At 43.7% G+C, this 26,948-nt stretch overlaps 1 protein-coding gene across 1 annotated transcript in view; it reads right to left on the bottom strand.

Moving 5' to 3' along the window:
- Positions 1-26,948, bottom strand: part of dscaml1 (Down syndrome cell adhesion molecule like 1) — a 586,372-nt gene that overhangs the window by 68,547 nt on the left and 490,877 nt on the right. Inside the window, exons 20-23 of the mRNA XM_043676579.2 lie at positions 25,753-25,892; positions 11,085-11,238; positions 4,117-4,234; positions 2,233-2,396 (exon numbers count right to left, since the gene is read on the bottom strand). Of these exons, the coding sequence (XP_043532514.1) occupies positions 2,233-2,396; positions 4,117-4,234; positions 11,085-11,238; positions 25,753-25,892 (576 nt within the window). The remainder of the gene's footprint in view (positions 1-2,232; positions 2,397-4,116; positions 4,235-11,084; positions 11,239-25,752; positions 25,893-26,948) is intronic.

Genomic DNA, 26,948 nt, shown 5'->3' with positions numbered 1-26,948 from the left:
GGTGCTCCGGTCTCCTCCCACAGTCCAAAAATGTGCAGGTCAGGTGAATTGGCCATGCTAAATTGTCCGTAGTGTTAGGTAAGGGGTAAATGCAGGGGTATGGATGGGTTGCGCTTCGGCGGGTCGGTGTGGACTTGTTGGGCCGAAGGGCCTGTTTCCACACTGTAATGTAATCTAAAAATCTAATGTCCAAGTCAGGATGGTCTATGAATTGGAGGGGAACTTATAGAGGGAGGTGATGCTCCCATGTATCTGCTGCCCTTGTCCTTCAAGATGGAGATGGTCATGGGTTTGGAAGGTGCTGTCTTAGGATCTTTGGTGAATATCTACAGGGCATCTGGTAGTATCCACTGGTATGCATACACCAAATGGAATGCAGTGGTTCCAGAGGGCAGCTCACCACTGCCTTCTCAAGGGCAATAAATGCTAGTCCACTCAGTGATACCCACAGTGAATTATTTTAAAAAGGCACATAACATACTGACGAGTGGAAATGCTGGTGGGACAGACATGAGAGCATGAAAAACAGCTAATACCCTGCATTTGTGCTCCTGATCAGAGTCTGGTGTTCTTCCTGAGGAATTTAAGTGCTGGGGTATCTGATAAAGCCAGAATCAGCCTCGTCTTTGAGAATTCCCACAAAGGTAAAGTTCACAAAATCTCAAACTGTGAACAAGACACCCAGCGGCATGTGTGGACTATCAAAAGGTAACCTATGCTTTCCACGTAGCAAGGGGAGGGCATTGGGTGGAAGGGGGAGATGTGTTATAATGTTAAAGATGAAGGGATATATCAAAGTTGTCACAGTGTGCTGAAGTCCAAATTACTGTACAAACTCATTGAATTTTGCAGAGTCAGACCCCTGAAGCATTGTAACTCTGAATCACACATTAATTATCAACTAAACTCCACGGGATAAAGAGAATGATAGAATTACATACAGCATTTAAGGAGACCATTCAGTACATCCTGTCTGTGCTGGTTCTCTATAATGGCTACTCAGCCATTCCCACACTGCCCTGCCTTTTTACCCACAGCGCTGTACATTTTCTTTTCAGATAATGAATTTATTCCATTTTGAAATCCGCGATGCATTCTGTCTCCATCACACTAGTAGCAATGCATTCCAGATCCTATCCTCTTGCCCTCTGCTTCTCCGCTCAATATTTTGGCACAAAGGGAGGCCACTTGGCCCTTCATGCCTCCACCAGCCATTAAATGAGCATCGTTGACTGATTGCCAACCTCCTGCTTTTCTACATACCCTTGCACACTATTTCTATCCAAATAATCATCCAACGTCCATCTTGAATGACTGAATTGAACCTGCCTCCACCTCATTTCCAGGCAATGCATTCTATTTCCTAAATACTTGTTGAGTGAAGACATTTTTCTTCATATCATCCTTGCTTCTTTTGCAAATCACTTTAAATCTATGTCCTCTCATGCTTGTTCCTTTTACAATCAGGAACGGTTTCTCCCTACCTATATTGAGCCCGGTCATGAATTTGAAAACCACCATCCGATCTCCTTCTTCTCTCCATGGTGAATAGTCCCAACTTCCTCAATCTATCTTCATAACTGGCAGCATCCTTGTAAACCACTTCTGCACTTTCTACAATGCATCTACATCCGTCCTATATTATGACGTCCAGCACTGCACATAATACTCCAGGTGAGGACTAATAAGTGTCGTATAGATGTGCAACATCACCTTCTCGCTCTTGTATTCTGTGCTCCTACTGATAAACATTAAGATACTGTATGCTTTATTTTCTGCTCTCTCTATCCATCCTGTTACACTCAATGATCTGTGGTCATGAAAAAAATTACTCCCTATCTTATCTGTTCAGAATCCCATGTAGCAACTGCAATATGGATTCTCTACTGATGAGGTATGAACCTCAATGAAAACAACAATAATCCACTGCCTTTAGTGAAGACATTGTCCTAGATGAGAGAGAAAGAAATAAGTAGGATTAGTGAAGAGGAAGAAGTGAAGGGTGAGTTTAGGAGGAGGGGGGTGGGATCTGAGACATGAGGCAAAAATGATCAGTTTTGAGAAAGGTTTGAATGATGAAGGGAGAGTGGGATAAGCGGAGAAGTTCACCGAAGGAATTCCAGGGAGTGTGGCTATCACTACCTGAGAATCAACCACCAGTAATTAGGCAAACGGATGTCAAGGGACGATTTATAGACTGTGGGAGAAATAAGCAAACACAGACACTCCTACCTTGCACCAGAAGATTGACTACAATCGTATCAAAACTCCAGGTGTTTGTTGCCGTACAAGTATAATACCCAGAATCCTCTGCTCTTACTGAACGAAGAAACAATGTCCCATTGTTGAAGATCATTCTGTGGCCATCAACTTGCACTGGGATGGCAGAGTCTTCACTGCAAACAACACAAATTTATTGTTAATAACAACACAAGGGGGAATTAGCATTCTAATTTGATTCTTCCTAATTAAGTTTTCTTATCGTAATTTTTAAAATGTCTGATGTGACACCTCCTTAGTAACCTTTCCAGAGTACAATTTATGTTTTGTTATGCAACTCATCATTCCTTTGTTTAATCTATTTTAGTCCTTTTCGACTCAGGGTTATCAATACTAGTTGGCCATATTCCTGGAGGTTCATCACATGACAACTTGCTTCCAACCACTCTCCTGCCATTGGTTGTTTAACAAATCCATCTTTGTCCCACCTCCCCAATCAATGAGTTAACTCCTGGTCACTTAACTGAGTGATAACTGACTCTCAGTTAAACAGCTTTTTTGGTCTCCATCCCCAATAATCTCAAAACTAATAAGCAATGATACTCAACGAAAAGGGAAAAGAAAAACAAAGGGTTTTTTTTCTCTATTTTAATGCCCTGATAATTTTTCTTGCTGTTTGGTCTTAGTAGTGAGAGGTCTGGAGATTAATCTTCAACCACTCGGAATGTCAGATCAAGCCTGAAATGTATGTGGAGCAGGTGACTAGGCTCTCCTGCTATGTCCTGAGATGATACGTCCAATCACAATCTGTAAGAGATTCTGCAAATGTTACTCTGAAGTTGGTACTTTGGAAATGTGTAGCAAGATTCTTGAAATAGGTACAAAAGCAAAAACTGCTGGGGAAACTCAACAGGTCTGGCAGCATCTGTGGAGAGAGAAACAGAATTAATGTTTTGGGTCCAGTGACCCTTCTTTCAGTTCTGAAAAAGGAACATTAATCCGTCAGTGATTTTGATTTCTCTTTCAGATTTCCATTGTCTGTGGTTCTTTGTTTTATGTTATTATCTGTGAAAGAGGTGATGTTTTTCTCTCTGCTGTTGTTGTCTTTCTCTCTTGGTCTCTGTATTAAGGTTTTCCATTTGGAGCACATCTTTGGCCACTCTCCAGTATTCGCCCCAAGGACCTGGTTGAGTTCAGGCTCTCAGCAAGCTGGAGTGGTTGTAGGTCTAAGCCCCGTGGTGCTGTGTTGCACTGCACCATCATGTTGAAGCATTACAATTTTATCACAGCATTTTGTACAAAAGCCCAGCGTTAATAACACTCAGTTCAAGAAACTAACATGTCTACTGTACTCCTTATAATTGCACCACTTACAATAAATGGGTGCTGCCTATTTTCATATAGTGGAGCAAGGACTAGCATAAGCATTCAGGGGGTTAATATTACAAACAAAAACTTCAAGGTAATAACATTTTGCTTGGTTAGAGAGTTATTACTTGTCAGACTGTACTGCTGTCCACTTCCACTTTATCATCTTTCTTCTCCCATTGAATATCATTAGAACTCCAAACAGCAAACATCTCCATGGCAACTACCTATGCTCTTTGCCTGATTGGTCAACAAAATAGCCTAATTTGAAGAGACTGAGAGGCTTGACAGCCCACCTCTCTTCACAAAATGAGCTGGCTCACATTACAGGCCTCCAGAGGAATTTCCGCTTCAATATTGATCCTGAAAACTCTCCCAGTTGGCCACTGTCCAAATATCCAAACATTGGGTTTCCCAGTGATGAGTAACCACTGGGATAATGCTCTTAAAACGGCAGGGTAGGCCTGGCCGCTAGGAACCAAGGATTCAGATATAAAAAGGTTGTTGCAGCCCAGAGCACATGTTTACCTGTCTTTTGTCCATTTAATTGTCAGTCCTGGATCACCCACAGACCTACATGGCAGAAAAACATCTCTCATCCAAGGAGTGGTTACTGTTCCTCCAAATGTAATAATCTTTGCTGGGACTGGAATACAAAATATAGATTCTTTAGCTATTCATCCATGCAACATACCTACAGTATACTATACAGCACAAAGCTCACAATACCAGAGGCACAATATTCAGGAATGTATACAATGTATGGTACAGTTGATATAATAATTTACAGCATATCAGGCACAATACATAGTGCAACACAGTGTTTGGTGTAGAATACATATACGACAACATGTATTGAATTATTAAAAAAAGACCTAAGTAAGCAATCACTTGCTGCTCATCTTTAATTTCTCTTGAACCGAATTGTTTGCTTTAGAAGACAGTTGAATGTCAAACACATTGCTGTGGGTGTGGAGTCCGATAAGCTGGGTAAGGCCAGCAGATTTTCTTTCCTATCCTATATTTGTGAGCCTTGTGGGTGTTAAGGTCAATGTGGATCAGAGGGGATAATCTCAGAATGTGGGCTTGCACATTTAAAACCAAGATGACAGGAATTTCTTTACTCAGAGGGTAATGAATCTGAGGAATTTTCATCCACAGGGGGATGTTGATGCTGGGCCTTTAAGTATATTCAAAACTGGGGCAGACTTCTTAATCAGTAAGAAAAACAAAGGTTATAGGAAACAGACAGGAAAGTTGGATTGAGGGATATCATATCAGTCATGACAGAGCAGATTCGATGGGCTGAATGGCCTGTTTCTGCTGCTACATCTTACAATCTTCAGCAAAAAAATCAGAGTTGATTGTTGAGCTTAATGCCATCTTAACAACACCTAAACATTTCCAGTAGTTGCCTGGAATAATTTATTCCTGTCTCCATGGTACTGGAAGACTGTTGGTGTCTCTGGGGCAATACGTCAGTCAGTACCTTGGACTCTGCATATGTTTAGTGGATAATGAGGGACAAGAGATTGTTCATTTGTTTCCAACAGACCCCGTTCTGCCATCAATCAACTTCTATAACCATGCGACTGGGCTCATTGGAGCAGTAACCCTTGCTGATTGCTATGTCTCTGTCATCCTCGGGTAGGTCCCACCATTGCTGAGTCCCAATTACTGCTCTATCTGCTGATTTGGGAAAGGCCAGGAATTGACATCCTCAACACAATATCAGCTAGTGTCTATATCCTCTGATGGCATAATCATTTTACTCAAGTTACAACTGGAATGTACAGCACGCTAATCTAACCCTTAAACAATGTCATTCTCAGATCTGCCCTCATTCATCTTCCCCAGTACAAATGACCGAGTCTTGCCAATTAACAGCATTTTCAATGATGGATGCAGAACACGAGGGACTAACCCCATTGGATAATAGCACAAGCTTATTCGTGAATAATTATGGATGAGGATTTTTTTTTTACCCATGCCTCACACCCCAAGGACAAGTTGACTTCAAAGGGGAATCAATACTTTCTTGCTACCAAAAGGACAACTATTGAGCTATCACATCAATTTCTCTTGTTAACACACAAGGTCTGAGAGCCAGAAAGAAGAGACATCGTGGCAGTCCATTCTGTATTATCATCTACCATTTGTCATCAATAAGAAAATCAAAAGCTGTAAGAAACAGACAGGAAAGTTGGATTGAGGGATGTCACATCAGTCATAGCAGAGCAGATTCGATGGACTGAATGACCTGTTTCTGCTGCTACATCTTATAATCTTCAACAAAGCATAGAAGTTGATTATTGAGCATGCTACCTTCTTAATGACAGCTAAAACTTTCCAATGGTTACCTGGAATAATTTATTCCTGCTTCCAGGACGAGATGGTCATGTTCCAGTAAGATCAATAGACTGCTCGTCCAGACGCCTAGGCTACTGCTTTGGCAAATTTAAGTTCAAGTCCCACATCGGCAGCTTGTGAAACTTAAATTCCATTTATAGATTAATCAGGTGATTGTGACAAATATCAATGATTGTCATAAAAACCCATCCAGTTTACTAATATCCTTCAGGGAAGAAAGCCTGCCCTCTTTATACTGGTCTGGCCTACATGTGACTCCAGACCCACAGCAATGTAGTTGACTCTGAACTGTTCTCTGAAATGATTCAGAAAGTATTTCAGTTCAAGAGCAATTAGGGATTCTGCCACAGATTCTGCAACACCCACATCCCACAAAAAAAAATGAAGGGGAAAAATAGTATGACCAGACAGGGCAGCTTGGCCTACTGCATTAATCAAAGTTGTGAAGTGTAACAAAATGAACATGCATTTTTACGTACAATCAACTGAAAGATAAGCATTGTATGGGGAATGGCATTTTGAAAAGAAACAAGATGAAAGGAAGGGTCTGTTTCCATGCTGTACACAATTCGGTGACTTTTACTCTAGTGATTGAGAGGGATAAGTGTGCACTGCAGGGCAAGAGTTATAGCTGGGGGCAGGGAAATTATGATGCGGTGAGGCACGACTGAGGATGCATGGCTTGGAAAAGTAGGCTTCAAGGGAAGGGCGCAATTGATATGTGGAGCTTGTTCAAGGAGCAACTATTGAGTGTCCTTGATAAGTATGTACCTGTCAGGCAGGGAGGAAAGGGTCGTGTGAGGGAGCCATGGTTTAATAAGGAATTGGAATCCCTTGTTAAAGGGAAGAGGGCAGCCTATGTAAAGATGAGGCGTGAAGGTTCAATTGGGGCGATTGAAAGTTATAAGGTAGCCATCAGGATAGGAATAATGTGATCAAGGATAGTCAGCATGGTTTTGTGAAGGGCAGGTCGTGCCTCACAAACCTTATTGAATTCTTTAAGAAGGTGACTAAGGAGGTAGATGAGGGTAAAGCGGTAGATGTGGTGTATGTGGATTTTAGTAAGACGTTTGATAAGGTTCCCCATGAAGAGAGAGCTAAGAGCAGCAAGGAGGGAACATGAAAAGTCCTTAGTTGGTAGGATTAGGGAAAACCCAAAGGCTTTCTATAGGTATGTCAGGAATAAAAGAATGACTAGGGGAGGAATAGGTCCAGTCAAGGATAGTAGTGGGAGGTTGCGTGTGGAGGCTGAGGAGATTGGGGAGACACTCACTGAATACTTTTCGTCAGTATTCACTCAGGAAAAGGACATTGTTGCCGATGTGAATACTGAGTCACAATTAATTAGAATGGACGGCTTTGAGATATGTAGGGAAGAGGTGTTGGAAATTCTGGAAAGGGTGAAAATAGATAAGTCCCCTGGGCCTGATGGCATTTATCCTAGGATTCTCTGGGAAGCAAGGGAGGAGATTGCAGAGCCATTGGCCTTGATTTTTATGTCCTCGTTGTCTACAGGAATAGTGCCAGAAGACTGGAGGATAGCAAATGTGGTTCCCTAGTTCAAGAACGGGAGTAGGGATAACCCTAGTAACTATAGGCCGGTGAGTCTCACTTCTGTTGTGGACAAAGTCTTAGAGAGAATTGTAAGGGATGGGATTTATGAACATCTGGATAGGTATAATGTGATCAAGGAAATTCAGCATGGTTTTGTGAAGGGCAGGTCGTGCCTCACAAACCTTATTGAATTCTTTAAGAAGGTGACTAAGGAGGTAGACGAGGGTAAAGCGGTAGATGTGGTGTATATGGATTTTAGTAAGACGTTTGATAAGGTTCCCCATGGTAGGCTACTGCAAAAAATACGGAGGTATGGCATTGAGGGTGAGTTGGAGGTTTGGATTAGGAATTGGCTGGCTGGAAGAAGACAGAGGGTAGTAGTGGATGGTAAAGGTTCATCTTGGAGTGCAGTTACTAGCGGTGTTCCGCAAGGATCTGTTTTGGGACCATTGCTGTTTGTCATTTTTATAAATGACTTGGAGGAGGAGCTAGATTAGATTACATTACAGTGTGGAAACAGGCCCTTCGGACCAACAAGTCCACACCGACCCGCCGAAGTGTAACCCACCCATACCCCTACATTTACCCCTTACCTAACACTACGGGCAATTTAGCATGGCCAATTCACCTGACCTGCACATCTTTGGACTGTGGGAGGAAACCGGAGCACCCGGAGGAAACCCACGCAGACACGGTGAGAACGTGCAAACTCCACACAGTCAGTCGCCTGAGGCGGGAATTGAACCCGGGTCTCTGGCGCTGTGAGGTAGCAGTGCTAACCACTGTGCCACCGTGCCGCCCACTTAGAAGGTTGGGTGAGCAAGTTTGCGGATGATACGAAAGTCGGTGGAATTGTTGACAGTGAGGAAGGATGTGTCAGGTTACAGTGAGGAAGGATGTGTCAGGTTACAGCGGGATATAGATAAGCTGCAGAGCTGGGCAGAAAGGTGGCAAATGAAGTTCAATGTAGGTAAGTGTGAGGTGATTCACTTTGGTAGGAGTAACAAAAAGATGGGGTACTGGGCTAATGGTCGGATACTTGGTAGTGTGGATGAGCAGAGGGATCTTGGGTGTCCATGTACACAGATCTCTGAACATTGCCACCCAGGTAAATAGTGCGGTGAAGAAGGCATATGGCATACTGGCTTTTATTGGTAGAGGAATTGAGTTCCGGAGTCCTGAGGTCATGTTGCAGTTGTATAAGACTCTGGTGCGGCTGCATCTGGAGTATTGTGTGCAGTTTTGGTCGCCATACTATAGGAAGGATGTGGAGGCACTGGGTGCAGAGGAGGTTTATCAGGATGTTGCCTGGTATGGTAGGAAGATCGTATGAGGAAAGGCTGAGGCACTTGGGTCTGTTTTCATTGGAGAAAAGAAGGTTTAGGGGTGACTTGATAGAGGTGTACAAGATGATTAAGGGTTTAGATAAGGTTGACCATGAGAACCTTTTTCCACGTATGGAGTCAGCTATTACGAGGGGGCATAGCTTTAAATTAAGGGATGGTAGGTATAGGACAGATGTTAGGGGTAGATTTTTTACTCAGCGAATCGTGAGTTCATGGAATGCCCTGCCAGTAGCAGTGGTGGACTCTCCCTCTTTATGGGCATTTAAACGGGCATTGGATAGGCATATGGAGGATAGTGGGCGAGTGTAGGTTAGGTGGGCTTGGATCGGCGCAACATCGAGGGCCAAAAGGCCTGTACTGCGCTGTATTCTTCTATGTTCTATGTTCTATGTTCTACATCTCTGTAACTCTAAGACAGCCTTATTAACAAAATGCATAAGGTTAGAGTGAGACATGTGGATATGGACAGGAAAAAGAACACAGCTTTTTCAGTATTCAACTTCTCACTGCTTCTCCAGAGCGAGGTTAAAAAGCAATATACTGTAGATGAAACAATCGAGTTAACATTAGTGAGGCAGGCCCTTCTGCAGAAGGGGTTTCAGATGTTTCTGTTTTAAAAGAAAACTAACATCGGATTAGAATTACAGAACCATAGAATCTTAAAGCACAGAGGAGGCCCTTCAGACTTTCAGGTCTGTACCACCAAAACGATATTACTACCTTCACTAGTCCCACTTTCCCCTAGTGACTGACAAAGTATTGACAGTCTGATCTGAAGAATGCCACCATGCATTAATACAGCTGTTTGCAGATTTGAACAAGGGGGCATAAGGTCACAATTTAATTTGAGAAATGCTATGCCTTCATCCTCCTGTCTCCAACCCCAGCCCCTGCATTCCCAGCCCCTCTTCCAAATCCCAGACCTTGCCTTTTCCATCTTGTCAACAAGGAACAAACTGCCAGGCCATGCATAGGAAAGTAGATAAAAGACCAGTGTCCATCTTGCTCACCTTCTGTCGCTCTGGTAGTCAAATGATTTTTTCTTTTAAAATTGTTCTTCGGTTCATAGATCCATACAGCACAGAAAAGGCCCTTTGGCCCATCAAGTCTGTACTGACATAACTACCAGTTACAATGTGCTCACCCCAATTTCCTGCACTTGTTCCAAACCCTTGAATATAATGACATTTGAGGTACTCAACCAAATATTTTTTAAAAGTTGTAAGGTTTCCAGCCTCCATCACCTTCCCACGCTGCACATTCCAGATTCCCACCACCCACTGATTCCCAAATCCCCTCTAGATCCCCTACCCCTCGCCCTAAAACTATGCCCGCTCGTGACTGACCTCTCAACCCAGAGGAACAGCTGCTCTCTACCCATTCTGTCCATACCTCTCATAGTCTTGTACACTCAATCATGACCCCGTCAACCTTCTCTGCTCTTAAGAAAACAACCCAAACCTATCTAGTCTCTGCATATCACTCAATTTCTCCATCCCAGGCAACATCCTGGTGAACCTCCTCTATACTGCCTCTGGTGCTTCCACATCCTTCCTGTTAAGTTATAAAATCCGCATTTATTGCCCATCCCAAATCCTTTGAGGAGACGGTGCTGATCTTCCTGTTTTGAACCACTGCAGTCCATGTGATGTAGGGACACCCAGAGTACCATCAGAAAGGGAGTCCCAGAATTTTAACCAGATGCACTAGAGGAACAGCGATATATTTCAGTTAGGATACTCAGTGGTTTGGAGGTAAACTTGCAGTGAGGCGTTTCTATATATCTGCTGCCCTCATCCTTCTGGTTGGTAGAGGTTGTTAGGTTTGGAAAGCACTATTGAAGGAGCCTTGATCATTTGCAGCATGTCATCTCGCAAGCAGTGCACACTGTTGGGGACGAACGTTAAAAGTGGTGCATGGCCCACAAGCCCTTTAAGATGCTGCAATAACATAGCAAGGGTTGCCTCAGCACCAATGAGCAGCCTCAGTCAACGAGATTAAAACAGACCCAGATGGGAGAAGTGCAAAACCTCAGCGATGGAGAACTTTGGGATCTTCAACCCGAAGTTATTTCTCCCCTCAAGCAACACTACCCCAACCGTTCTGCGATTGGCTCTAATGCTGTTTATCAAAAATGTAGGATGCAGGTATCTGAAAGACAGGGAAGGAAAACAATAGGGGACAAAAGTGCAAAGCTAACAGGAAATGTGATGAAGACTGACCTACCGTTTGCTGCTGGCTCACCGGTGACTTTGTTGCTCACGTTTCCTCGGCCTGCCGATGTGACTGCTGCGACCCACAGCAGGTACTGCTGCTGATAGTTCAGGTTGGGGATCCGGTAATACAGGGTATCTGGAGATGCCTCATATTCACTGGGAGCCTGTGGGCAGAAACAGTCTGGTCAGTGCGAACCAAGAGCAATTGCTGCACCTGGCAGCAGCCCTGGCACAAATGGGTCAATGTTGTCAGAAGTAATTTACAGGAGATTTGCACATCTAACCTTTAGGCTAGGATCTCCCACAACCCACTGATTGCACTGCCTCAGGTGAGCCTCCATTGTTTGTAGAAATTTAGGAAATGGGAGCAGGAGTAGGCTATTTAGTCCTTCCAGCCTGTTCTGCTACACAATATCACTGCTTCACTGGGCAGGGAATTCCACAGATTCACAACTCCTTAGTTGAGGAGGAATTTCTTCACCCAAAGGGTTGTGGATCTGTAGAATTCCCTGCCCAGTGAAACGGTTGAGGCTACCTCATTGAATCTTTTTACGGCAAAGATAAGTAGATGTTTGATCAGTAAAGTAATTAAGGGTTATGGTGAGAGTGCGGGTAAGTGGAGCTGAGTCTGTGAAAAGATCAGCCATGATCTTATTGAATGGCGGAGCAGGCTCCAAGGACCAGACGGCCTACTCCTGCTCCTGTTTCTTTTGTTCTAATGTGATCATGCCTGATCAACACACAGTTCCTGCTTCTCCCTGTATCCTTTGATCCTTTAGCCCTAAGAACTATACCTAACGCCTTTTTGAAAACATTCAAAGCTTTGGCTTCAACCATTTTCTGTGGCAGAGAATTCCACAGGCTTGCTACTCTCTGGGTGAAGACATTTCTCCTCATCTCAGTTCTAACTGGCCCACCCTGTGTGTCCTGAATTTGTGACCTCTGGTTCTGGACGCCTCAGTCATTGGGAACATCTTTCCTGTGTTTGTCTTGTTAAGTTCAGTTAGAATTTTGTACGTTTTTGTGAGATCCCCTCTCCTTCCCCCAAACCCCAGTGAATATAGTCCTAATTGATCCAATCCCTCTGCATACATCAGTCCTGCTAAACCAGGAATCAGTTTTGTAAACCTTTGTTCCACTCCTTCCATCGCCGGAACATCTTTCCTCAGGTAAGGACAGCAAACCATACTCCAGGTGTGGTCTCACAGGGGCCCTGTGCAATTAATTGCAGTAAGGTTTCCCTGCTTTATATTCAAATCCTTTTGCAATGAACATCAACATATCAATTACCTTCTTCATAGCCTGTTGCAACTGCATTCTTACTTTCAGCGATTGGTGTACAAGGTCATCCAAGTTTCATTGCATCTCCCACTTCCTCAATGTATCCCCATTCAGATAATAATCTATCCTGAGTTTTTTTTGCTGCCAAAGTGGATAACTTCACATTTATACATATTATGCTTCATCTGCTGTGCATTTGCCCACTCACTCAATGTGTCCAAATCACAGTGAAGCATCTCTGCATTCTCCTCAGCATTCACCCTCCCACCCAGCATTATCTTGTCTGCAAACTTGGAGATGGGACACTCAGAGGTTTCAGACTGAGTATTCTTTAGCGATTGGCTGGCTGCATTTGTGGTGACTTGTTGAGTACATGCAAAGCAGAGGCAACTCTGCTCTCAAAGCAAAGTTTTCAATAACCTCAAGTTGCAAAGAGTGGGAAGCTGACCGGGAAAGAATCGCCTCTGTACTGGGTTTGCTTTACAAGAGTTTCAACGCCATTAAACTTGAGTCAGTAGCTCTCAGCTGGTGAATTAAAGACCCGCTGTCTTCATAAATAAGTCGTTGGTTTTGTGTCTTTTGCATTGGTTGAGGAAACAGCACCATCGTTTTCAACACATTGTAATCTAGATTACTTACAGTGTGGAAACAGGCCTTTCAGCCCACCAAGTCCACACCATCCCTCCGAACAGCAACCCACCCAGACCCATTCCCCTATATTTACCCCTTCACCTAACACTATGGGCAATTTAGCATGGCCAATTCACCTGACCTGCACATTTTTGGACTGTGGGAGGAAACCCATGCAGACACAGGGAGAATGTGCAAACTCCACACAGACAGTTGCCTGAGGTGGGAATTGAACCCGGGTCTCTGGCGCTGTGAGGCAGCAGTGCTAACCACTGTGTCACCCATAATGTTGTGTATTAGTAATGAATGAACAGGGTTCCAATTCACCTTTTATGATCATGCGGTGTCTTTAAATCAAACTTAGAAACCCACTGCCATTGGTAAGATAACCTTTTCAAAGGTTTTTTCATTAGGAATCCAGAAACGTTTGTTTAAACTTGAAAATCCCTAGCTTCCCTTCTATCTGTACAACTCGTAAGTTATTGTGGTCTCCAAGCTGACGAGAGTCTTCGATCTCTGTTGCCATCAGTAGGATTTTGTCAGTCAATAGTTCAATGTTTCACGGTTACTGATGAGATACACTTAATGGTCATAAGACGGGATTCAATTAAATCAGGATCTGACTCATAGGCTTCCTGCGTTTGCAGCTGCGATGGGTTTGCACTTTGGAAATGTGTTGTACATGGATTGAGTGACCATACGTGCACCTTCTGCAGAAGGGTCACACTGGACCCAAAATGTTAACTCTGTTTCTCTCTCTCTCTCCACAGATGCTGCCAGACCTGCTAAGATTACATTTCCTGCATCTGAAGTGTTTTGCTTCTAAGTAGGCCTCCAAAAACTTATAGAGGCAACTGTTAGATGTCAATTCTGACAAATCAAGTTTGGTTGCTGGAGAGATGCTGGTTGAAGATTCAGGTGAATCAATCCACACCTTAGAGCAGGTTGGCATTGTCAAGCCCAAAGTTTAAGAATGCTTTGTAACAACTGCAATGAAAACAGCAAAACAAGACCATTGAACAAACATCAAGTGCCAGGTAGACACTGGTGCGCCTTGTCACATTATGAGCATCACAGACCTCTGTATGGTTATATCAGCTGGCAACACAAAAATTAAACCTTTGTAAGTTAAGTTGAAGCTCAGTGAAAGAATGAAGCTCACACTGAAAGGACAAATTAGTCTGAGAGCCCAATGCAATGACAGTACTGAAGATCTGGAATTCCAGATATTGGACACCAAGGTGAAGCCACTTGTCTCAGTTAAAGCTGGTTGAATGCTTGAACTCATAACGCTAAACATGCCAGAGGAAATCTACAGTGTTTCACAGGTCACATTGACTGCTGGACACCAATCAAATAGAGGGTGACCAAAAGGGCTGCCTTCAGGATGACAAAGGAAACTTGATGCCAAAGTCCAAGAGCAAAATGTGCTGGGGACAACTCATGCAATTAGAGGAAAGAATCATCGAAGACAACAGTGTAAACTAGCAGAATAGCAAGGAAGATGTCATTCATTCCACCATCCGAAACACTGTCAACCCACATGCATGTCATGTATGTAGAGACTGACAAAAGTGGGGCTACCTTGAAAACAAACAGGATGGTTCAGTGGATAGCACTGCTGCCTCATAGCACCAGGGTCCCAGGTTCAATTCCAGCCTCGGGTGACTGTCTGTGTGGGTTTTCACATTCTCCCCGTGCCTGTGTGGGTTTCTTCCCACAATCCAAAGATGTGCAGGTCAGGTGAATTGGTCATGCTAAATTGCCCATAGTGTTAGGAGGCAAATGGTTCTGGGTGGGTTACTCTTCAGAGGGCCCGTGTGGACTGGTTGGGCCAAAGGGCCTGTTTCCACACTGTAAGGAATCTAATGTGTGGGAACAGTTTGCAGCATGGGCAACTTGGTGGAAATGACTGTGCAGACAAATTTGCTTTAGTTTAAGACAAGGGGAACGTTTGATTGGAACTTGTACTAATGCACTGCAACAAACACAGAGAATGATGGAGAAACTCAGCAAGTCCAACAGCATCTGTGGTGACAGAAACAAAGTTAATTAGAGTTCAATGTATCTGTTCTTCAGAATAAGCATTATTGCGTTTAGAATTATTCTAGTAATGTGCTTCCTGGTTACTAGATATAACATCCGCCACAACACTAGGCAGCCATCTGACAGCGAGGGCAATAAAGACATAGTGCAAACAGGACTGTTGTGGTGTAAGCTTGGAGCAACCTCGATCAAATCTCCTCCTGTCTAAGTATGACAGTTCAATCCTTCCAGGTAACTGAAGGTCTTCATTTCTGGAACTGTTCTCTTGAATCTTTTCTGTATCCTCTCTAATGCCTTCACATCCTTTTAGAGTGTGACCAGAGGAGACCAGACCAGTGCTTGAAATGGAGAAAGTGAGGACTACAGATGCTGGAGAGTCATAGTCGAAAAGTGTGGTCCTGGAAAAGCACAGCAGGTCAGGCAACATCTGAGGAGCAGGAGAGTCGACATTTCGGGCATAAGCCCTTCATCAGGAATAGGTTTAACAGAACCTCCTTGCTTCTGTACTCTAAGTCCCTATTGATAAAGGCCAGGATGCAGTATGCTTTATTAACAGCTCACTCAGCCTGTCCTGTCACCTTCAAAGTCTTAAGCACATATACACACAGGTCTCTCTGCTCATGCACTTCCTTCAGAATTCTATCTTTATTTAATATTGCCTTTCTGTATCCTTCCAATGAAATAATTCACACTTCTCTGCATTAAACTTCCTCTGCCACTTGTCTCCCCACTCCCCATATGTCTGTGTCCTTTTGAAGTTCTGCACTCTCCCCCACATGGTTCACGATACTTCCAAGGGGTGCATCGACTTTAATCAAAAGGATCAGTGCCACACCTTGCTGATTAGTCTGATAGGGGGGAATGACGAGGAGAGCTGTCAGTTATATGCCTATCATTCCACCAATTTTGGTTACAGGTTCACAAAAAGACCACAGCAGAAATGAACAAAAAAAAACCCAGAGTTGAGTCTGCAAGCTTGGCCTTCCACTCGACTGACGAGGAGACAGGAGGTCTACAAATTACTACTTATCAAAAGCTCTGCTTCAAATTCATTTCAATATCTAAGCCGTGTGTTGTCATGGAGATGTAATCTGTTCATCAAAGCGGCTGTTTAAAACCATAGGGATCTGATACTGTTATTTGCAGGCGTGTTGTCAAAACTGCCTTGGAAAATCGACAATAACATTGGACACAATACTTGTAATTTTAGGGACACTGTATTACAATAGAAACCTACCTCTCCCCTCCCCTTCCACCATCCAACCCACCCCCCTCCCCTTCACTTGGCCCCGATCATGATAGAATTTTAAACGCAAATGCAAATTTGATAGATTGACCTAAGTTGTCAAATGCCCAGATACCAACCATTCTTTCACAACAGGGTCCACTGCAATTTGCAACACTTGATGTGATTGTTGCTTCACTGACTGCCTAGCTCCTGACTGAAGACCTTGGTTCACTTGAAACTTGTGAGTTGCATAACGATCGTATGAAGAATGTCCTTCGATGTTACTCTGTCCTAAGGAAGGATGGGTGATGGATTTATAGAACATAGAACATAGAACATTACAGCGCAGTACAGACCCTTCGGCCCTCGATGTTGCGCCGACCTGTCATACCAATCTGAAGCCTATCTAACCTACACTATTCCATGAACGTCCATATGCTTGTCCAATGACGATTTAAATGTACTTAAAGTTGGTGAATCTACTACCATTGCAGGCAAAGCATTCCATACCCATACTGCTTGCTGAGTAAAGAAACTACCTCTGGCATCTGTCCTATATCTATCACCCCTCAATTTAAAGCTATGTCCCCTCGTGCTCGCCATCACCATACTTGGAAAAAGGCTCTCCCTGTCCACTCTATCTAACCCTCTGATTATCTTATATGTCTCTATTAAGTCACATCTCAACCTTCTTCTCTCTAACGAAAACAGCCTCAAGTCCCTCAGCCTTTCCTCGTAAGACCTTCCCTCCATACCAGACAACATCCTCGTAAATCTCCTCTGCACCCTTTCCAAAGCTTCCACATCCTTCTTATAATGCAGTGACCAGAACTATACACAATACTCCAAGTGCAGCCGCACTAGAGTTTTGTACAGCTGTAGCATAACCTCGTGGTTCCGGAACTTGATCCCTCTATTAATAAAAGCTAAAACACTGTATGCCCTCTTAACAACCCTGTCAACCTGGGTGGTAACTTTCAAGGATCTGTGTACCTGGGCACCGAGATCTCTCTGCTCATCTACACTACCAAGAATCTTACCATTAGCCCAGTACTTTGCATTCCGGTTACTCTGACCAAAGTGAATCACCTCACACTTGTCCACATTAAACTTCATTTGCCACCTCTCAGCCCAGCTCTGCAGTTATCTATGTCTCTGTAACCTACAATATCCTTCGTCACTATCCACAACTCCACCGACCTTAGTGTCGTCTGCAAATTTACTAATCCACCTTTCTACACCTTCATCCAGGTCGTTTATAAAAATGACGAACAGCAGTGGACCCAACACCGACCCTTGCGGTACACCACTGGTAAATGGACTCCAGGATGAACATTTCCTATCAACCACCACCCTCTGTCTTCTTTCAGCAAGCCAATTATTGCTCAAACTGCTATATCTCCCACAATCCCATTCCTCCACATTTTGTACAATAGCCTACTGTGGGGAACCTTATCGAACGCCTTGCTGAAATCCAAATACACCATATCAACCGGTTTATTCTCAGCTACCTGTTTGGTCACCTTCTCAAAGAACTCAATAAGGTTTGTGAGGCACGATCTACCCTTCACAAAACCGTGCTGACTACCCCAATCAAATTATTATTTTCTAGATGATTATAAATCCTATCGCTTATAACCTTTTCCAACACTTTACCAACAACTGAAGTAAGGCTCACTGGTCTATAATTACCAGGGTTGTCTCTACTCCCCTTCTTGAACAGGGGAACCACATTTGCTATCCTCCAATCTTCTGGCACTATTCCTGTAGACAATGACGATTTAAAGATCAATGCCAAAGGCTCGGCAATCTCCTCCCTGGCTACCCAGAGGATCCTAGGATAAATCCCATCCGGCCCAGGGGACTTATCTATTTTCACACTCTGCAGGATTTCTAATACCTCGTCCTCGTGAACCTCAATCACACCTAGTCTAGTAGCCTGTATCTCAGTAATCTCCTCGACAACATTGTCGTTTTCTAGAGTGAATAACTATTGAAAAATATTCATTTAGTGCTTCTCCTATCTCCTCTGACTCCACAAAAAACTTCTCAATACTATCCTTGATTGGCCCTAATCTTACTCCTGTCATTCTTTTATTCCTTAAATACCTATAGAAAGCCTTAGGGTTTACCCTGATCCTATCCGCCAACAACATCTGTCACCTCCTGACTCTTCTGAGCTCTCTCTTTAAGTCTTTCCTGGCTACCTTGTAATCCTCAAGCACCCTAACTGAGCCTTCACATCTCATTCTAACATTAGCCTTCTTCTTCCCCTTAACCAGAGATTCCACTTCCTTCGTAAACCATAGCTCCCGCGCTCTACAGCTTCCTCCCTGCCTGACAGGTACATACTTATCTAGGACACACAGTAGCCTTTCCTTGAATAAGCTCCACATTTCTAATGTGCCTATCCCCTGCAGTTTCCTTCTCCACCCTATGCTTTCTAAATCTTGCCTAATTGCATTGTAATTGCCTTTCCCCCAGCTGTAACTCTTGCCCAGTGGTATACACCTAATCCTTTCTATCACTAAAGTAAACATAACAGAATTGTGATTGCTATCACCAAAGTGCTCACCTACGTCCAAGTCTAACACCTGGCCTGGCTCATTACCCAGTACCAAACCTAATGTGGCTTCGCCCCTTGTTGGCCTGTGTACATACTGTGTCAGGAAGCCCTCCTGCACACACTGGACAAAAACTGACCCATCTATAGTACTCGTACTATAGTGTTCCCAGTCAATATTTGGAAAGTTGAAGTCCCCCATGAGAACTACCCTCTCTCTCTCACTTCTATTGAGAATCATCTTTGCTATTCTTTCCTCTACATCTCTGGAACTATTTGGAGGCCTATAGAAAACTCCCAACAGGGTGACCTCTCCTTTCCTGTTTCTTACCTCAGTCCATGCTACCTCAGTTGACGAGTCTCCAAACATCCTTTCTGCAACTGTAATCCTGTCCTTGACCAACAATGCCACACCTCCCCCTCTTTTACCATCTTCTCTATTCTTACTGAAACATCTACATCCTGGAATCTGCAACAACCATTCCTGTCCCTGCTCTATCCATGTCTCTGAAATGGCCACAACATCGAAGTCCCAGGTACCAACCCTTGCTGCAAGTTCACTTATTCCGGATGCTCCTGGTGATGAAGTAGACACACATCAAACCAACTTCTTGCTTGCCGGTGCCATCTTGCGTGCCTGAAACTTGATTTTGGACCTCCCTACTCTCAACCTTTTCTATACTTGAACTACAATTTGGTTCCCATCCCCCTGCTGGATTAGTTTAAACCCACCCCAATAGCCTTAGCGAATATCCCCCCTCAGGATATTGGTACCCCTCTGGTTCAGATGAAGACAATTCTGCATGTAGAGGTCCCACATACCCGTGAAAGAGCCCCAATTATCCAAGAATCCAAAACCCTCCCTCCTGCACCATCCCTGTAGCCACGTGTTCAACTCTTCTCTCTCCCTATTCCTTGCCTCACTAGCACGTGGCACGGGCAACCAGAGACAATAACTCTATTCGTCCGAGCTCTAAGCTTCCATCCTAGCTCCCTGAATTTCTGCCTTAAATCCCCATCTCTCTTCCTACCTATGTCGTTGGTGCCTATGTGGACCATGACTTGGGGCTGCTCCCCCTCCCCCTTAAGGATCCCAAAAACACGATCAGAGACATCACGAACCCTGGCACCTGGGAGGCAACACACCAACCGTGAGTCTCCTTCATCCCGACAGAACCTCCTATCTGTCCCCCTAACTATGGAGTCCCCAATGACTACTGCTCTGCTCCTCTTCCCCTTTCCCTTCTGAGCAGCAGGGGCAGACTCTGTGCCAGAGCCCTGTACCCCACTGCTTTCCCCTGGTAAGTCGCCACCACCCCCCACCCCCCCCCCCCCAACAGTAACCAAAACGGTGATGAGGGGAACAGCCACAGGGGATCCCTGCACTGCCTGCCGGTTCCCTTTCTGTCCCCTGACTGTAACCCATTTGTCTTTTTCTTGTACCTTAGGTGTGACTACCTCCCTGTAACTCCTCTCAATAACCCCCTCTGCCTCCCGAATGATCCAAAGTTCATCCAGCTCCAGCTCCAGTTCCCTAATGCGATTTTCGAGGAGCTGGAGTTGGGTGCACTTCCCACAGATGTAGTCAGCAGGGACACTAGTGGTGACCCTTACCTCCCACATTCTGCAGGAGCAACATTCAACTGCCCTAACCTCCATTCCCACTATTTTAAATTCCCAAAGCGACTGTTGAAAAAATAAGGAATAAAACAAAAACTCGTTACCTTACCAATCTGGTGCACAGGTCTTTTTTTGGTGAGAGGAGGAGGATGGGTGGGAGACACTACCCGAGTAGTTTTTCGGGTAACGCAACCGCACAAATATATGACCTCCCAGAAGTCCTTCGCTCCTCCCTCGCACCTCTCGGCAAATGGAGGCACGTCTCCCAAGGTAAGTCCCTTTTAATGCGGGAAAACTTACCCTTTCCAGCAGCCCTCACTTCACCTCTCCTTGTCTCCTCACCGCTCTGGCAAAATGGTGCCTGGATTTGGGCCTGCAATTTTCTACAAAGCCGAATCCTTATCAAAGGGATACAACTGGGGCTTGTGAATCCTTCAGGACTTGATAATTATTTTCCAGGATTCAATAGTGAGCACTTCTGGTGAAAAAAATCTTTGGGGCATTGAAAGAACAGAAATGGGTGTTCTTTTCTCTGAAGCCTTTCACTGATGTATTTGGTAATACTGGTGATACAAGGGAGCTCTGAAGAAACTGTGGAAGGTGGTGGCCAAGTGGCATTATCACTGGACTGTTAATTCAGGTAATGACCTGGGTTCAAATCCCACTGTGGGCGATGGTGGACTTTGAACTCAATAATACTTTGGAAGTAAGAATCTAATGATGACTGTGAATTGATTATCTGGAAAAACCCATCTCATTCACTAATGTCCTTGAGGGAAGGAAATCTGCCATCCTTACCTGGTCTGGCCTACATGTGACTTCAGACCCAAGTATTGTGCTTGCTCTTAACTGCACTCCAGGCAATTAGGGATGGGCAACAAATGCTGGCCCAGCCAGTGATACCCACATCTGTAGGCAATTTTTTTTTAATGAGTTTGACTGATAATTAAGCTTCTTCACTGAGGAGCCTTTTGGCTCCATTAGCAGTTTGAGCAGAGGCTGGATTGAGGACAGAAGGGAAGACTGCGGGTAGGATTTGGGTGGCCACGTGACAAAACCTCCTTTGGAATTTGACAACCTGGAGGTAACATGGCAACTCCAACAATAAGGCAGTGACAATATAATAAACAAAATATAGGTCGCTCTGTTATAACACGTGTTTTTGTTAACACATATTCGTTATGACACAATTGACGATGTGGGGACACTGTTTCTAAAGCGCGATCTTTTAAAGTGTGTAATAGTTATAATTGCGATTACAGCCTCATTAGTGTAAATGGTACCGCTATTACACAATTTTCTTATAACACGGATTGCACAGGAACGGAATTACTGCACTATAGCTGTAAAAAAGGTACTGTGGATGCTGGAAGTGTGAAACAAGAAACTGCAATTGCCTGAGAAACTCAGCAGGTCTGGCAGCATCCAGGGAGAGAAAGCAGAGTTAACGTTTTGAGTCCGGTGAGTCTTCATCAGAACTGGTGTGAAGTGGCTTCCTGTGCCAGTGATGGGGTTATACTTCGATATTCAAACAGACGGCAACACAGAGCTGGAGATGAATCAACTATTCTCCCCTCTTGGCTGAGGAATAACTACCCTCAACCCAGCCACATCCAGATTGATATCAGCAGTGAATAACTGAGGCCCCCACATGAGTCATGACCCACATAAAGCTACACAAAGGTCTCTCCTGATGTGTCACGGTTAGAGGCAGCATTCAGCATCTCCCACTGAATGTCATATTGCTTTTGAAATTCTAACTCTCTTTCTCTCTCCACGGATGCTGCCGGGGCTGCTGAGTTCTTCCAGCACTTTCTGTTTTTATTTCAGATCTCCAGCATCTGTCCAATTTTGCTTTTTTAGAGGAAAGTGAGGACTGCAGATGCTGGAGGGTCAGAGTCAAAAGGTATGGTGCTAAAAAAGCACAGCAGGTCAGATAGCATCCGAGGAGCAGGAGAGTTGATGTTTCGAGCATAAGCTCTTCATCGGGAAGATGAAGTAGTTAATTTCCAATTGGAATTTGACATCCCGAAGGTAACATGGCAGCTCCAACAATAAGGCAGCGGCGATATAATAAACAAAATAACACGCGTTATAACACGCGTTTCGTTAACACACATTCGCTATAACACAATCGACAAATTGAGGACACTGTTTCTAAAGCGCGATATTTTAAACTGCGTAATGGTTATAATGTGATTCCAGCCCCATTAGCTTAAATGGTGCTGCTGTTACATGATTTTCTTCTAACACGGGATTGCACGGAATGGAACAACTGCACTATAGCAGAACTGACTGTAAAAAAGGTACTGTGGATGCTGGAGGTGTGAAACAAGAAACTGTAATTTGGTTAATGAAATTGTTTAATGAAGTGACTGGAACCAGGTGGATCTTATTGACCATGAGTTGCTTGACTGACGCTGTTAACCTGGGCCAGTCAGGGAGTCCTGGCTGACAGATATAACCAGGGATTTCAGAAGGTCTCTTCAATCAAGGGACTGGCTTTGAGCTGTCTGGCCATAGCTAGTGTATTTTACACCTATAAATAAAAGGTGCCTTGGTTATGGGACACCGACCTCTGTGCAGTTATTTCAGTTAAAGAGGCAATCTTAAAGGAGCACAGGGCCCAATGCAATGTTAAGGTACCTCCATTAATGATTGTACAGTCACTGGCCAGCGCTGTAGAAAGTGGATATTTAGCTATTCTGCCATAAAGATTTTGACACATTTGCAACACTTGAAGACAGTATATTGCTGTTGTTTGAAATAACTCCACAGAGGCTGGTATCCCATCACCAAGTCCCTCTTTACTTACATGTGGAGAATCCTTGACACTGATCCAGCTCCCTCAGAGCCAGCTCTCAGAGTGACGAGAACCTCTCGCATTTATGTTCTTGTCTGTCAGCCAGGACTGTCTGATTGGACCAGATTAACAGCCCCAATGAGGGAACTCAGCTGCTCGTTGGATGCTGCCTGAATTGCTGTGCTCTTCCAACACCACTGATCCAGAATCTGGTTTCCAGCATCTGCAGTTATTGTTTTTACCTCATATTCTATGAGGTCCACCCTGCTGATTTTGTTGCACTCAGTACACTGTTAACAGATTATACCAAGGTAATTAAGACTTCATGCTGAGTAGGTGGTTCAATTCTTTGAATGGGTCGTAGAGTCATAGAAGCTTAGTACACAGAAAAAGGCTGTTCAGCCCATCATGCCTGTGCCAAGCAAAATCGCCTGACTATCTAATCTCATTTTCTAGCACTTTGTGCATAGCCTAGTATGACATGAGCTGTTGCACTAGAAATGCAACATGATAATCCCTGAGCTGAATGGGGAACACAATCCGTGTTCCTGTTTAGTTGTCCCACTCCCTTGACTGCCACAGCGTACATTGTGAAAGTTAGATGAATACAACAGTTGAGGCTTCTCAGACCCCTCGTAAGGTCATTCTGCACATTGAACTGGGCAAACCTCTCTGAATGGGCACTTTGCTATGTGACACTGCCTTTCTAAATGTCACCAGACTGTTTGTTACAAAGTAAGCCCGGTTTGGAAACATCAGTGATTGGTCACGGACGCTTGCCCAGGATGTTGAAATAGTATAGATTAGTCACTAAAAAATGAGCATACAGCCACACCACGCTCCCAAAGCATTTCCGGGTACAGCACTTGTGCTTATGATAATTATCACATCACAGTTAGCACAAGAATATACCACAGCATAATAATGAAATGGTCAGCAATTTAACCATCCAATCTCAAATTTATTCAATATCCTTCCTGAGTTTCTCTGTGGATTTTTTTTTTTGCTGCATATTCTCAATTTTCCTCATATTTGTTGGGCAGATGGTTTGCGTATTTCTCTCATGGGCAAAGTAAACGAGCCATGGACAATGCCTCAGCTGGCCCAGTTAGAAACAATGTGTTAGCTCGTGACTCACTGGGGAAGACCAGGTGAAGATTCTTAACACAAGACACAAGGATAAAAACAGCGAGAAAGGTAACAAAGAGGATTTACATCTATATAGTGCCATTCATAAATTTAGTTTAGTCCCAAAGCAATTTACTGCTGATAAAGGTTGCGTTGGCTGACACCAAATTGTATGTCATGACTTATTAGGTGGAACTGTGCCTATGTATGTTTCCTGATTTGTGAGCATGCACTGTTGTTGAGGTCAGCGAACACTGCCGCTGATAAAATGCTTTAAAATGTTGTAATGTAGACAATACAGTTGCTTATTTATGCACAGCAAGTGACCAGATAATCTGGGTTTTTTTTCAGTGATGTCAGTCGAAGGGTAAATATTGGATAGGAAATCAGGAATAACACCCCGACGTCTCTTCAAAAGAGTGCCTCGAGATATCTTATTGTCATCTGAGAGAGTAGACACAAGCTTGATTTAACATCTTGGCCAAAAGATAGCACCTGCAGGAGTGCAGTACACCCTCCGCACTGCACTGGAGTATCAGTCTGTACACTTGTGTCTCCAGAGTGAGCTTGAACCAACAGTTTTCAGACTGAAGGACATTGGTTCTCCCCACAGAGCCACAGAAGAAGAGTTCAGCAAAAGGAAATAATTGAGGACACCAACTTTTAGTTTATTTGGAAACCTGGAGATTGAAAGAGGGAAAAGCCTAGAGTTCTGCAAAATGTAGTTCCCAGAACTGACTAAATCACGTGGAAAACCATTACAGTGATATTGTAGGGGGAAGGAAGAATGTGGACATGGCAACTTAGCAGTTTGGTCAGAACAAGACAGCAAATTAAAGAGAAGCAACAATCCCAAGTGAAGCTGAGCAACAGGCAGAAGTGATGTTACTGGGTGAAGTGAACCAATCAGTGCACCCCAGTAGACATGCAAAGGGAGATGCAGATGAGCTGTCACATGAATGAAGACGTTATTCAAGTCTTGTCCAGTCTTGGGCGCTACAGAGTGAAAAATTGCTGAGGTACAAAAATCTTTGCCTGGCTGAACAGCCCAAAATTGATACCACAGTCATAAGCTCCCTTTAGGAGGTGAGCAGATAGTGAAATGGGGAGTTTCGATGGGAGAAAGATTAAGGGACGAGTTGTTCTTATTAAGGGCTAATGAGAGAGATAACAGTGGTGTCTTGGAAAGACTGACTGAAATCTTACATAGACTTAAAAAGTTTCCCAGTAAATATTTATTTTGTAATCACGGAATTTACCAGAGTGGAGTTTGACTGAAAGGTTACAGATTGTTTAGTTTCCTGGTGTTCTTGGGGCATGTTGCTAATATTGAATGTTAATGGATGGGGAATGAAGTTATGGGACAAGTTGCTACTTACTGGCTGCCCAGATCCAGGGCTCGAACAAAAGATGGTGTATTTGCGGATGATTCCATTTGGCTTGGTAGGGGGGAGCCAGGCCACCACCACGCTGTTAGCTGAGGAGGGTACTGCTTTGATTTCCGCAGGAGGCCCTGGAACTGAATCGAAGAATAAACAGAGCGTGAAATAAAGAAAAGCAGCTTTAATAACATTTAGTCAAGCTGTTTATTAATTCCTAGACCAGCATGTGCCACAAAAGACTGCCTTTTCAAAACTAAAGCGTATCAACGATTACCCTAGAGACTTCAGCAAACATACTTGCCTAAATTCTTATTGATTTCTACTTAAGTTCACAGAGGTTGATGTAATCATTTTATTATGTAAAAATCTGAAAGAAAATATGGTGTACATCTATTTCCCAAAACATAACCTATTGTAATATATGCAGAAAAGGGCAAATAAAGTTTATTATTATGGAAGGCATGGAAAAACATTGTACTTTTAAAAGATATATTGCTCAGCACTGATTGTCCCTGTACATAATATGAACATTAGCCTGCTGAATAGACAGGACCTCTGTGCAGTTACATGGCAAATAATCCTCATATCCTAAATCACCATTCAGTTAGATCGTGACTGATCTGCTTCACAACTCCATTTACCTGCTCTTGGTAGATGAAATTTTATGTTTGTAAGATTGATGCCTTCAATGAACCCAGTCTCCCCAGTACACACACAGGTATCAGCCCAATCTGATAATCTCGGAAAGTGATCTTTACCTGGAGGTCAATGGTTGACTGTCAGTCTTGAGGACGGACCATGGCAACCTACAGACAGTGAAGGGCCTTGTAAAAACAGTGTGTCTTTCAGCTCCTTGATCTAGCTTCAGAACGCAGCCCAGACTGAAACAGTCTTGACTAGAACCATTGATTCCTTTAAAAGGTTTGGTGGCATGTGTGCTGGGATATTTCAATCAGATCCCCAGAAGACTCTATAGTAGAGCCTCAATGATAACCACTAGCTGCTAACTGCCTCTCACAAACCATAGGTTATATGGGGTTGGATGTAGAAAATGTCAAATGATGCGATATAAGGTTCCTCAACTGTGGTGGAAGCTTAGGCATATCAGTTAAGGAGTTGTGGTGTCATACTAATGTCATTGGACTAGCAATCCAGAATGAATTTAGAAAAGAGATGAGGAGAAACGTCTTCAG

This window comes from Chiloscyllium plagiosum, unplaced genomic scaffold (assembly GCF_037043375.1).
Source record: "Chiloscyllium plagiosum isolate Xiang-an unplaced genomic scaffold, Cpla_swu_hap1 HiC_scaffold_29, whole genome shotgun sequence".
NCBI lineage: Eukaryota > Metazoa > Chordata > Chondrichthyes > Orectolobiformes > Hemiscylliidae > Chiloscyllium > Chiloscyllium plagiosum.
Note: the sequence above shows the minus strand (reverse complement) of the source record. Positions and strands in the feature narration are given on the sequence as shown.